Source organism: Delphinapterus leucas, chromosome 9 (assembly GCF_059928025.1).
Source record: "Delphinapterus leucas isolate spDelLeu-1000000601 "Yukka" chromosome 9, BTC_Dleu_Yukka2, whole genome shotgun sequence".
Lineage (NCBI taxonomy): Eukaryota > Metazoa > Chordata > Mammalia > Artiodactyla > Monodontidae > Delphinapterus > Delphinapterus leucas.
In genome coordinates, this window is record NC_143137.1 from 5,695,666 (window position 1) to 5,709,259 (window position 13,594).

A 13,594-nucleotide genomic window follows, 5' to 3' on the forward strand; every position below is an offset into this window, starting at 1 on the left:
CCTCTGCAATTTTCTGGAACAGTTTCCGAAGGATAGGTGTTAGCTGTTTTCTAAATGTCTGATAGAATTCACCTGTGAAGCCATCAGGTCCTGGCCTTTTGTTTGTGGTTTTTTAATTACAGTTTCAATTTCAGTGCTTGTGATTGGTCTGTTCATATTTTCTGACTCTTCCTGGTTCAGTCCTGGGAGACTGTACCTTTCCATATTAGTAGCATTTTATAATTCTTTGTCTTTTCAGTACGTGAGTCACTTATCCGTTACTACAGCATGTGTATGTGTTAAATAGTCATGTTTCTATACCAGAGACATTGATTCATTCTGCCAACAGGCATGTGCTTAGTGCGCAGGTGGATTCCTGGTCACCCACATCCCACTACTTGCTAATTGGGAACAACTGTTCTGAAGAGGACAGCAAATGTATTTAATAACATTATGTAAAGTTCTGTTTTTTATTCCCTGGTTTAAATTTACTAGATTGATTTTGGTCCTACATCCTTCCACTCGATACTTTTCCCCCATTCATTTAAATTCATTTCCTTAGAGTTTTACATTATTTCTAAGAAAGGGAACTGAAACTTTGATAGCCCCAAACCTGCATACCGTTTTTTTGCCTTAATATTGACCATAGCATTAAGTATTCTTTTGTAGCTGTCTCAGACCCTTTTGTTTCATCTTATTCTATTTAACATAACAGACACCAAAAAAATAGGCTTATTGGAATTTGGTTGGGTGGGACCCTGTAAGGTTAATCAGAACCTTGAGCAGCCACTCCGATCTACAGGGCTTCCTCCGTGATCACCCCCGCAAAGTCTTTCTAGCAAAAGCCTTGTTCCCTAGCCCTGGGGACTTCTCACCCTTTGCAGGTGTTACTCCACCTCTCGAAACACTGTTCATTCAGGGAACATAGGGTGAAAGTGGGGGGATAAATTAGGAGTTTAGGACTAACAGATACAAACTACTGTATATAAAATAAACAACAAGGCCCTACTGTATAGCACAGGGAACTATATTCAATATCTTATAGTAACCTATAATGAAAAAATATACATATAAATAAGTCACTTTGCTGTACACCAGCAACTAACACTACATTGTAAATCAACTATACTTCAATTAAAAAAAAAAAGAACCCTATAGGGTAAGGATAGGGGAATCTTCTGTAGGACATACAGTCAGAATTCAACCGTTTTAAACGGTTGCTTCATAATAAAGGTACACCTTATAAGCTTTAAATGATTATTGATAAGATGATGAAATAACAGTACTGATGGCATGTCATAAGCTGGTACAGTGGTACTAAGTTATGATAAACATTAATGTTTTTAAACAACAAGCTGCTTTGAACTAACTTTGGTCATTAAATGTGAATTGAAATGAAGGATATAACTCACTGTTACTTTATTATAGAACCTTGCTGCTGAAAAAACATACAACAACCTAGACATCACAGTGACCCAGGCCCTGCAGCACCGGTCACAGTATTTCGAAGGCGTAGTGAAGTGCAGTAAGCTGGAAGTACTGGAGACCATCGTGGACAGAATAGTGAGAGCCGAGGTAAAGTGGCTGCATCCGGGTCCCTCCCCACCGCCCCGTCTGCCATGAGCACCTAACTAGGAAACAGTGCCGCAGGAATTCTGAGTCACAGGACCAGCCCGTGAGGCAGCCTTCCAGTCCAGTCCTGTGACACAGTCTCCCTGCTCCAGAACCTAGCACATGTCTTGGCACATAGTAGGTCATCTGTGAATGTTCACTGAATTGAATTTAATTTATAAGTCCTGACATCATAGCTGAATCAAATAAAGATACTTTCATCGTTTTAAAACATACTTGAGAAAACAGAAATCCCAAGAGCTTTAAGTTTCATTAGAGTATTGATGAATTTAAAGCTAAAAATGTGTAATTATGTGGTCTTAACAAGTAAGTCAATAAAATGTATTCTGATCTTTTTTTTTTTTAAGTTAAACACCCTGCTCCGTCCTCAGCAGAGCTGACTCCCCAAGCTTCAGCTGCCATGGCTTTTACCCTGTTTCACTAGTCTCAACACGAAGTCTTTTTCTACTTGAATTTAACATCCATTACTAGTTTTCCAGAGGGTTCTAATTGACTTAGGAATACATCTAAGGTTTTTATTGTTCTCTTGTATATACCTTTTGAAGATCATAAGCAGAAATAGGTAAGACATTCCTCCCTAATTTTAAGGACAATGGACCACATCCATCTGATGGAATCCTTTATAACAGTTAAAAATCATGTTAAAGGAGAATACTGTTGATATGGAAAAACAATATATTGCTAAGAGAAAGGCCAGTTACTATATATAGTGTGATGCTTCGTGTTAAAATATGTGCACGTGCATAGAAAAGAGACTAGAAAGACTCGCACCTCAGTATTAACACGGCTGTTTCTGTGGAGAACGCCAGCACGCCTTCGTGTTCCCAAGACCCCTGTTTGAGCGCGTGCTACTGTCAGGTAGGAGAAGAAGTGATTGGCTTGTCCTGGAAGTCCATCTGGTGAGCAGCACAAACTTTAATATGAAAATAGGTCATTGAGGGAAATACAGGTGTAATTAAAGTTTTCTCAAGTTACCCACCTTGACTTTTTTCGTCATTAATTTTTTTCACCATATGACTCCTTGTTGGGGGACAAACCAGTTTTTAGCTTCAACATGTGTGTGTGTGTGTATATATATATATATATACACACATACACATATATATACACATATACAGACATACACATATATATACGCACCCACATACACATATATATGCACACACACATATACACACATATACACACGCACACATACATACACATATACACCATACATACACATATATACACATATATATGCGCGCGCACATATATATGCGCACACATATATGCGCACACGCATATACACACACACATATATACACATACGCACACATGCATATACACACACACATACACATATATACACACACACACACATATATATACGCACATATTTTATATATATATAGTATTTTTTTTGGCTGCACTGAGCAGCTTGTGGGATCTTAGTTCCCCAACCAGGGACTGAACCCAGGCCCTCGGCAGTGAAAGCACAGAATCCTAACCAGTGGACCACCAGGGAATTCCCAGCTTCAACATATTTTGTTAGGAGAAGGGTATACGGTATCAGCGATGATTTGGTTTATTTATATGACAAATATCACACTAGCTTTTAGAAAAGAAACATTCATAAGTTTAGACTCAGCAACAGATGATAATATTTTTGGTGGTCATTTCTGTCTGGCAGAACTAATTCTAAGTGAAATGGTTTCCCCTTGACCTTTAGTAGTTCAAAAGATAGTTATTTATCATTATTAAATGTTAACAACAAAATGTGTCTAGTATAGAATATACAGCATTCTCTGGCCCTAGATGTAAATCAACTTATGATTAAAGTTAATAGATAATTGTGTTATATCACAGGGTTATTGAAGAACATAACTTTTTCTAGAGAAGCTTTTAAAAGAAGTTTATGTTGATTAGCATGAGAAAGATGACAAAGTGATTTTTTTCTCTTTTAACCTAAAAGAAGCTATGATGTCAAAAGCATCACCGGCACAGTATCATTAGAGACAAACTATAAAAATGATTTCCCCGCTCCTCCCATCTCCCTCCTGTGCCACCCATTCTGTACCAGCGGGTTCTAACTGTTCAGTGTGGAGAAGAGGATCTCCAGGGTAACCGACTGGCATGTGGTTGCCTCAAGCCTAAATTCTAAAGCTTTTAAATCAGAGAAGCGTGATGCTCTCTCCCTCCTTTCCTGTTTTAAGGACACTTTGCTATAGTAATACCTCAGAACATTGTCCACTCACTTATAAAAGACTTTCAAGTAGAAAACAAGATGTGAATGTAATTTATTTCACTTGATTATAGTTGATCATTCTCTGTTATTCTTAATATATGAACTTCATAGAGAAAAGGGAAAATATAATCTAAGAGCAGTGACCTTTTATTTAGTTTCACTGCTTATTTGGACTTCTCTCCCAGGTAAAAACAGTTATCTGATAGTTAACAGAAACCGAGATACAACTTTTAAAAATTAAAAACCGTTTTAGAGATTAGAGCCACATGAAGCAGCTACTGTGATACTTCATGTTTTGAATTTATCTTTCATATATTAATATTTTGAAAATAGAAAACTCAGCAGGACATATCTGGCTAATTTTTCTTAAAAGTAGTCAAGCAAATCAGCATTGCATTTTAACAGAGCCAAGACCATTGCATGGCTTTGTGCACTGTTACTTTCTCTCATTTGTGGGATCTGTTCATTGTATAGCACATGAAAGACTTTTCTTCTAACGTCCATTTTAAACCTTTACTTATTTCAACTTTCACACGTGGCCTCCTTTCCTCTTGTTTGCAGGTCCATCGGCTGGTGGTAGTAAACGAAACAGACAGTATCGTGGGTATTATTTCCCTGTCGGATATTCTGCAAGCCCTGATACTCACCCCCGCAGGTATAAATGCCAGTGTCTGACCTTTACTGTAAGTGCGCAGGGAGCCGGGGCAGGGGCGGGGATGCGGGGCAGCAAGCCCTCCCTCGCCCACCTGCCAGCCTCACCTTTCTGTGCAGTACTTTGTAAACCATTTTCATTTTCTTTGTGGTTTTGAAAAGCTTATAGAAAGTATTCTGACTTAAGAGCATCCTGTCGACACCCAGAAGTGCTTAAGTAATCAAGAATTCATTGCCATGATCGTCACAACCTTGCCCATTAAAAAGTGAAGATCTCCTCAGTTTTGCTTTATGTTTAGGGCTACTAACTGGAAATCAGGAGGGAAATTCTTTGGGACCTAAGTATTGAAACCATCTACCCTTCAAAAAGAAAAAAAAAGCTTACTAGTAGTGGGTATATAAAAGTTTGACCTACGCAAACTTTTTTCCATTAATAGTGTATGGAAATTACGTTAACTGCCAAACATCGGTGACTAAACTCATTTTCTGCCAGATTAACTCTAAGCAAACCCTCAGGTCACAGTCAGGGAGCCCGTGAGGCAGGGGGAGGGAGGGGCCTTTGGTGTTTCTCCTGTGTCACACAGTTTAATTGTTTAATGGCTGAAGGGGTCCTAAAACCACCAGCCCTCCACTTCCCCTCCCCACCCACACGAAGTACAGACAACCCAGCCTCAGGCCTCACAGAACAAGGCCAAGACAGGAGACTAAACCATGTGCCCTTTGAACTCTTAGAAGTTAAACATTAAAATGTGCCTTTACTAGGGTATTGATTTTTCTTTAGTTCAGAAATCAATCACACTGGCTAAGACTAGTTTTCACAGTTGGCCTATAGCCTGGAGATACCCACCCGAAAAGGAATCCCCGTCACCAGCGAGAAACAGATCACACTGATTAAGTGAGAAGGGCAGGGGCGTGATTCCGGGGGGCGGTGACTCCCAGCAGGCTGTAGAGGAGCAGCAGCTGGACATTGTTAGAAACGCACAGGTGGGGCCCAGCCCATGTCTGCTGAGTCAGAAACTCTAGACACGGGGCTTGTTGCAGTCATTTTCAAATGTCAGATATGTGAGAACCTGAAACTCATGGTAACCTCTTTTTAATCATTACATAAGTTTTAGTACAGCATTCGAGTTCAACATGTGTGCACGCTACAGAGTGATCACCCCCCAAGACCAGCTATCATCCACCACCACACAGCTGAGCCTCTCACCCACTGCAGCCACCCCCACCCCCTTTCCTTCTGGTAAACCACTGTTGTGTTCTCCATGTTCTTCTGTTGTCTTTGTTCATCAGTTTTGGCTTGGGTCTTTTTAGATTCCACATATGAATGAAACCATATGGTATTTATCTTTCTCTGTCTTGATTTATTTCACTTAGAAATAAGTGAAAGATCCATCCATGTTCTCAAAAATGGCAGGATTTCATTTTTGTTTTTTTTATGGCTCATGATAATCTCTGTAGTCATGAGAAAAGGACTAAAAGATGTGAGACTGTTCACAGCATTACTTGTAATAACCTCAAACTGGAAATAACCCAAATATCTTTGAGCAGAAGAACGGACAGACTGCATTCTGTCCATTAGTGGAATGCATTGATGGTGAACACACATAGCTGTATCGGACGGTGGTTGAACCCCACAGACGAAACAGAGCAAGGAAGCAGGACCAATGCAAAGAGTGTGATTGCATTTATCTACAGTTGACCCTTGAACACCACGGGTCCACTTATACGTGAATTTTTTTCAATAGTAGATACTGCAGTGCTACACAGTCCATGGTTGGTTGAATCCACAGACACCGAACTGCGGATATGGAGGGGAATCGTGGATACAAAGGATAAGTTGTGTGTAGCGCCCCAGTGTTGTTCAAGGGTCAGCTGTGCAGCTCCTCTGTGCATGTTAGGAAAAGGACTCATCTCCAGGCAGGCTCATCCCCACAGGGATGTAACTTGGCACCTTCAGAAAAAGACGCCCCTTTTCTAGTCAGCTGGCCCTGGGCCAAGGCACACAGCTTGCCAGGCTGAGTCAGGCCAAATGTCAACTCGCTTCTGTCCCCGTGGCCAAGATTCTTTGTGATTACCAATTCAGAGTAAGCAATTCTTTATCCTGTCTATGTCTTGGTGTCACAAACCATAAGAATGAGAATGTTCGCCTGGATGAGTTTAAATTTCCATCCAAATTTGATATTTCAAAAATTCTAAATTATTAATGCAAGTCAGCATTAATGAAAATGCAAGGAGGAAACCTGTTTCACGGCTGGATTTGGAATGTTTGTTATCACAGAAATAAATATTGTAAAGACAGGGATAGTCGAATTAGAATTCTTTGTAGCACGGTGTGTATAACGCTGTTCATTTAGGAAAATCCCCTGTATTCCTAATAACCGGATTACCGGTGAACACCGGGAGTGGCGCTGTCTTGGAAGAGAGGGAGCGCCTCCATCAGATCAGACGCTAGCATACTCGGGTGACCGTGTGGTGCGAGCATCAGACTAGAGGTCCAGCCTGGGCAGCCCAACCCCGCTGTCCCCTCGGAGCTGTGTGAGTGTGGGCCAGCTTGCTGCTCACCTGTGCAGCCTCCGTCCCTCCCTTCAGCTATAGGATGAGCAGCCTGACACAGGCCTAGTGGCCCTCCAGAGATACTCTGATTGAAACCACAGCCGTGTGTGAACGCTGTGCGCCGTCAGACCCCATACCCGGGACAAGCCCCATACCTGGACAAGCCCTGCTGAGTGGATGTTTATGGAATAATCAGTAAGAGATGCTTTTTAAAAGAATCCACTATTATGTGAATAAAAGGTACCGGTGGTTATTCTTTTCACCAGATAATGGACACAATTCCCCATTAAGGATACTGATTTGATATAATAACATCTTCTCTTTTTTAAAAAGTTTTTAGCAGTTTCACTGTCCAGCCTAATTCAGACTATCCAGACAAACCTAAGTATCCACATGTGCAGCTCGTGAGTAAACAGCCTGATGGCAGCAGCTACAATTTTAGCCCCTTATTTTTATAGAGTGTTGATCTCTTTCAAAGTTGAGTGTCTTCTAGTGTCTGATGAGAAAATACAGAATCTGTTGTAATGAAAAAAATGGCAGCTCCCCCTCCCAACCCATTTCAAAATATCCTGGCAAGGTGAGAGTAGGTTTTATGTGCAGTTACTGTAAGCATGTTTAATGCTTTTACGTTTTTATAAGTATGTACAACAGAAATACTTGGCACCTTCGCTAAAACTTAAATACATATTTCTTTTAAAAACTTTTAGCAGCAGAACCCTCTTCTTTTCCAAATTAAACCTTGCATATTTAGAATTATGATATGCAGGGAATTCCCTGATGGTCCAGTGGTTAGGACTTCGCGCTTTCACTGCCGTGGCCCAAGTTCAGTCTCTGGTCTGGGAACTAAGATCCCTCAAGCCTTGTGGCATGGCCAGAAGGAAAAAAAAAAAAAAGTGCTAGAATTACGATATGCAAAATGGATTAAAAGCGTGCTGCACTGATGGCAGGTGGGGATGGGGAGCCTGGAGCTCACCTGCTCATTCCCCACGTCTCCTAAGGCTCTGCAGGTGCGGGTAGGTGCCACCAGGCAGAGAACCACCACTGCGCTCATATAGGACATGCACGGCTGCAACGTATTTTTATATGGCTTTGAAACTTTCCTTTCCCATCTCCTAATAGGTGCCAAGCAGAAGGAGACAGAAACCGAATGACAACCGTGAGTGGAGGAGCCCCTGCAGGAGAACTTGAACAAAGATGCTGGGTCACGCTTTGCCTCATGAACACTGACCGCGATAGAACAGAGTCCGATGGCTGAGAATGTGTATCAGGGTTTAGTGATGGGTGTTTTTTCCAGTGATGTTGAAACTAAGCATAAAAAAGAAAGATTTTGTGTTTGAAGATGCGAGCTTGCATTAAAAGACTCTTCAGACCGTTGTCTGAAAGATTTCAGATGCTGTATGTCATTAAAGTGCACTGTGTCCTGAATTTCTATTATTTTTCATTTTAAAGAATTCACTGGTATCTAACAGGTAATATGACATAAGGCGAGTGTGTGGCATATTGAGATCTAGTGCCTTATGTCAGAACAGCGATATGTCATCACTACTGCCCATCGCAGCTGGAGCGTCCTTGTGAACTGACACTGCTGGAGTGTGAACGTCTGAACCTTTACCAAATCAGTTTGTTTTCATTAGATTTGTTGAATAGCTGTAATTTGAATATAAATAATTACTTTATAAAACTTTAATGATGGTTTTATGTGTTAGTGTTCTGTTCTGAACTATAGTGTAAACAAGGCTGATTTACAACAGCTTTATTTATTTTTACTTTCATGCAATTTTTTACACATCTTTTGGTGGGTAAACTTCACCGTACCCATTAATAAACCATTGGTTGCTATTTTAAAAGGGCGAAATTCTCATTAAGTTTGATCTGGAAAGGATATGACTTCTCTAATAGCCACTGTTAGGTTTTAAAAGCTGAAGTTTCTAACAGCATTTGTGGGAACCTCTCTGTGGGGCTGCAAACAAAGTGCCGGGAAGATGTCTATTTTTTCTTGTGTTTTGACATGAAAATCATGACGTTTGTGTGATTGCTGATGCGATTGTTTTGTAAATTTTACTGTGGCATATACAGTATTGTCATATGGTGAGGAGAAACACAATGTTTCCTAATGTAAGTGCTCTGAAAATGTCGACACTCTATATATATATACATATATATATGTGTGTGTGTGTGTATATATATATATATATGAGTATAGTTTGGTTTTTTGTTTTGGGGGGTTTTTTTGCAGATTGAAAAATTAAAATAAATCTTACTATCTGCCATCTTGTTACAGAAGTTCTTTAAAATACTTTGTATTTCAGCACATTTCTTTTTTTAACATCTTTGAGTATAACTGCTTTACAATGGTGTGTTAGTTTCTGCTTTATAACGAAGTGAATCAGCTATAGGTATACATATATCCCCATTTCTCCTTCCTCTTGCCTCTCCCTCCCACCCTCCCTATCCCACCCCTCTAGGTGGTCACAAAGCACCAAGCTGATCTCCCTGTCAGCACATATTAATTAAAATTCTACATGCAGTTTCCCACTTAGATATTTCTCCCCAAATAAAGGAGAACATGAATTCTCATATTCTTTTTTTACATCAACAGAAAAAAACCTTAATGATTTGATTCATAGACTTTCTCCATTATTAAATAGAACATATTTAATTAAAAATTGCCATGCAGATTTTCTTGTGCTAGGTGTCAATTTTTTCATCTCCTAGTAGGCCAAATATGAGAGAAGGAGGTTTTTGTCTATGTTTTCCCCATAGAAATAGTAGTGGTTGTGACTTAGGCTAATGGTAATACTTAGAGAACAATGAAATACCAGAAAGTTTTTAAAAACCCCTTTTAAAACTCTGTCCAAAAAAAAAAACCCACAAATACCTAGGAATGAACCTGACCAAGGAGGTGAAAGACATATGCTGAGAACTATAAAACACTGATAAAGGAAATTGAAGATTATTCAAAGAAATGGAAATACATCCCATGCTCTTAGACTGGAAGAATATTATTAAAATGGCCTTACTACCCAAAGCAATCTACAGATTTAATGCAATCTCTATCAAATTACCATGACATTATTTTACAGAACGAGAATAATCCTAAAATTTATATGGAACCACAAAAGACCCAGAATTGCCAAAGCAATACTAAGGAAAAAGAACAAAGCTGGAGGCATAACCCTCCCAGACTCCAGACAATACTACAAAGCTACAGTAATCAAAAGAGCATCGTATTGGCACAGACATATGGATCAATGGAACAGAATAGAGAGCCCAGAATTAAACCCACACACCTACGGCCAGTTAATCTTCAACAAAGGAGGCAAAAACACATAACGTAGGAAAGAAAGACTCTTCAGCAAGTGGTGTTGGGAAAGTTGGACAGCTGCATGTAAATCAATGAAGTGAGAACACTCCCTCACACCATACTCAAAAATAAACTCAAAAATGGCTTAAAGACTTAAATATAAGACATGACACCATAAAATTCCTAGAAGAGAACATAGGCAAAACATTCTCTGACATTAATTGTAACGATGTTTTCTTAGGTCAGTCTTCCAAGGCAAAAGAAATAAAAGCAAAAATAAATGGGACCTAATCAAACTTACAAGCTTTTGCACAGCAAAGGAAACCATAAACAAAAATGAAAACCTATGAAATGGGAGAAAATATTTACAATGTGGTCAACAAAAGCTTAATTTCCAAAATATACAAACAGCTCATACAGCTCAATATCAAAAAAACAACCCAATCAAAAAATGGGCAGAAGACCTAAATAGACATTTCTCCAAAGAAGATATACAGATGGCCAACAGATGCATGAAAAGATGCTCAACATCGCTAATGATTAGAGAAATGCAAATCAAAACTACAATGAGGTATCACCTCACACCAGTCAGAATGGCCATCATCAAAAAATCTACAAATAATAAATGCTGGAGAGGGTGTGGAGAAAAGGGAACCCTCCTACACAGTTGGTGGGAATGTAAATTGGTGCAGCCACTATGGAGAACAGTATGGAGGGTCCTTAAATAAAAACAGGGTTGCCATATAATCGTGCAATCCCACTCCTGGTCATATATCCAAAAAGACAAAAACTAATCCGAAAAGATACACGCACCCCAATGTTCATAGCAGCACTATTTATAATAGCCAAGATATGGAAGTAAGTGTCCATCAACAGATGAATATACAAAGAAGATGTGGTACATATATACAATGGAATATTACTCAGCAATAAGAAAGAATGAAATAATGCCGTTTGCAGCAACATGGATGGACCTAGAGATTATCAAGTGAAGTCAGAGACAGACAAATTATATGATATCACTTATATGTGGAATCTAAAAAAGTGATACAAATGAACTTATTTACAAAACAGAAATAGATTCACATAGAAAACAACCTTACGGTTAACAAAGGGTAAAGTGGGGGGCGGGGCAAGTTAGGAGTTTGGGGTTAACAGATACACACTACTATATATAAAACAGGGCATCCCTGGTGGCTCAGTGGTTAAGAATCCGCCTGCCAACACAGGGGACACAGATTCAAGCCCTGGTCCGGCAAGAGCAACTAAGCCCGTGCGCCACAACTACTGAGCCTGCGCTTTAGAGCCCGCGAGCCACAACTACTGAAGCCCGCATGCCTAGAGCCCGTGCTCCGCAACAAGAGAGCCCACGGCAATGAGAAGCCTGCGCACTACAACGAAGAGTAGCCCCCGCTCACCGCAACTAGAGAAAGCCCGCGTGCAGCAACGAAGACCCAACACAGCCAAAAATAATAATAAAATAGATAAAACAAGGACTTACTGTATAGCACAGAGAACTATACTCAATATCTTGTAATAATCTATAGTGGAAAAAAAATGGAAAAAGAATATATGTATATACACATATGAATCACTTTGCTGCACACCTGAAACTAACACAACATTGTAAATCAACTATACCTCAATTTAAAAAAGAAAATATACTTGGGAAAAGGAAAAAATCTCAAAGCTGCTAAAATAACACAGTTTTTAAACTCAAAGTATCCATTGTCAATCCGCCCCTTGCTTGTGTAGCATACGGGAGCATGCACAGACTATGCACGGTGTGAAGGAGGCATGCTGTGTGTCTTCTGCTTCAGAAGACAGCTGGGAGCCACTTAACAAAGAACCATGTCAGCACTGTCTCCTCCTACGACGCACACACATGTCCTGCAGGCCTCTGACCATCCCCCACGCGTACCTTTTTGTTTGTTTGTTTAAGGGGTTTGAGTTGTGTGGGCAGGTCAAGCACATCAGGGTGTGGAGCAGATGTGTTACACACATTGGCCTAAGTGAAGCAACCTAGTCTAGTGATCAGGCTACAACTAACGAAGATCCATTATCCTTCTGTTTCCACCTAACTTATTTGTTCCCAGCAAATGATCAAGACTGGGTTACAGAAAACGTGCTTCTCCGTGCCCCTCTAGGAATAAGGAAAAGTGGCACTTGAAGGCCAAGTGAAGGAAGGATTCTAAGGGGAAACGTCTAAACAATTTGAGAGATAGCACTCACTTTGGAAACCCTTGCAGGACAAGCCTCAAGTGTTTGTAGCGCCCTCATCACCCTGAGGCTCGCTAAGACCCAGCGGGCCATGGGTTCACTTAAGCGCCCACTGTGACTCTGGCCCTCACACTGACAGCACCTCCAAAGACTGTGAACAAAAGTGACGAATCTGAAAGGAAGAGCATATCAGAAACACCACGTCTGTTCCAGAAATGGAGGGCATCTGTTCTGTATTCTAATCTCTGAGAAAAACTTATAGACGTATTGAGCCGATAACATTTCTCATAACATTTTTTTAGAGAAACATCTTTGCATGAAGAGACAGTCCTCTTAAACCACTGGTTCTCAACCTGGGGAGGTTCTGACCCTAGAGGACATTTGGCAAAGTGGAGACATTTTTGGTTGTCACCACTGGGGGTGGAGAGAGGGGCTGTGTGCTACTGGCATGTGGTGGGTAGAGACCACAGGTGCCACAAAACTCACTACACTGCACAGGATGGCCCCCATGACAAAGAGTATCCAGCCCAAGATGTCTGTAGTGGTGAAGTTAGAAACTCTGCCCTAACCAATTAGAATCGTCTTGGTATTGTGATTGTATTTGTTACTTCCTAACTGAATCCACCTGTCTTTGGAAGAAAAACTCAGTGGGCAGCCTTTCTGGGAAAGGAGACAATTGAAATAATCCACAGGCCAATTCCATGGGTCCATATGACCCTCATCACAATCTCCTTCCAAAGCATTTTCACCAAAAAGGGGGCTTTTGCTTTGCTTAATAGCACTCTAAGGAGAAAACTGCTACCCACAGGGAAACACGTGGAAAGTCAATTTCACTCCGTTATTTTATTTTCATAAAGAAATCGAGAACAAACTCTAAATTGTTTCTCACGTACAATCACCTACAAAGCTGGCATAATTGTAAGTCCGTGTATGAAGCACACTTAAAACACCTTCACGAGAAACCACTGAAATTCCACCTCATTGTGGATCACCCCATCTTACTTCTTGTTCCAAACACACTGCATTAA

At 40.3% G+C, this 13,594-nt stretch overlaps 1 protein-coding gene across 1 annotated transcript in view; it reads left to right on the forward strand.

Annotated features, from left to right (window-relative positions):
* Nucleotides 1–9,307, forward strand: part of PRKAG2 (protein kinase AMP-activated non-catalytic subunit gamma 2) — a 282,124-nt gene extending 272,817 nt beyond the window's left edge. The window contains exons 14-16 of the mRNA XM_022577268.2: nt 1,408–1,554; nt 4,400–4,493; nt 8,162–9,307. Coding sequence (XP_022432976.1) covers nt 1,408–1,554; nt 4,400–4,493; nt 8,162–8,193 — 273 coding nt within the window. The 3' untranslated portion in view covers nt 8,194–9,307. The remainder of the gene's footprint in view (nt 1–1,407; nt 1,555–4,399; nt 4,494–8,161) is intronic.
* Nucleotides 9,308–13,594: the final 4,287 nt, after the last annotated feature.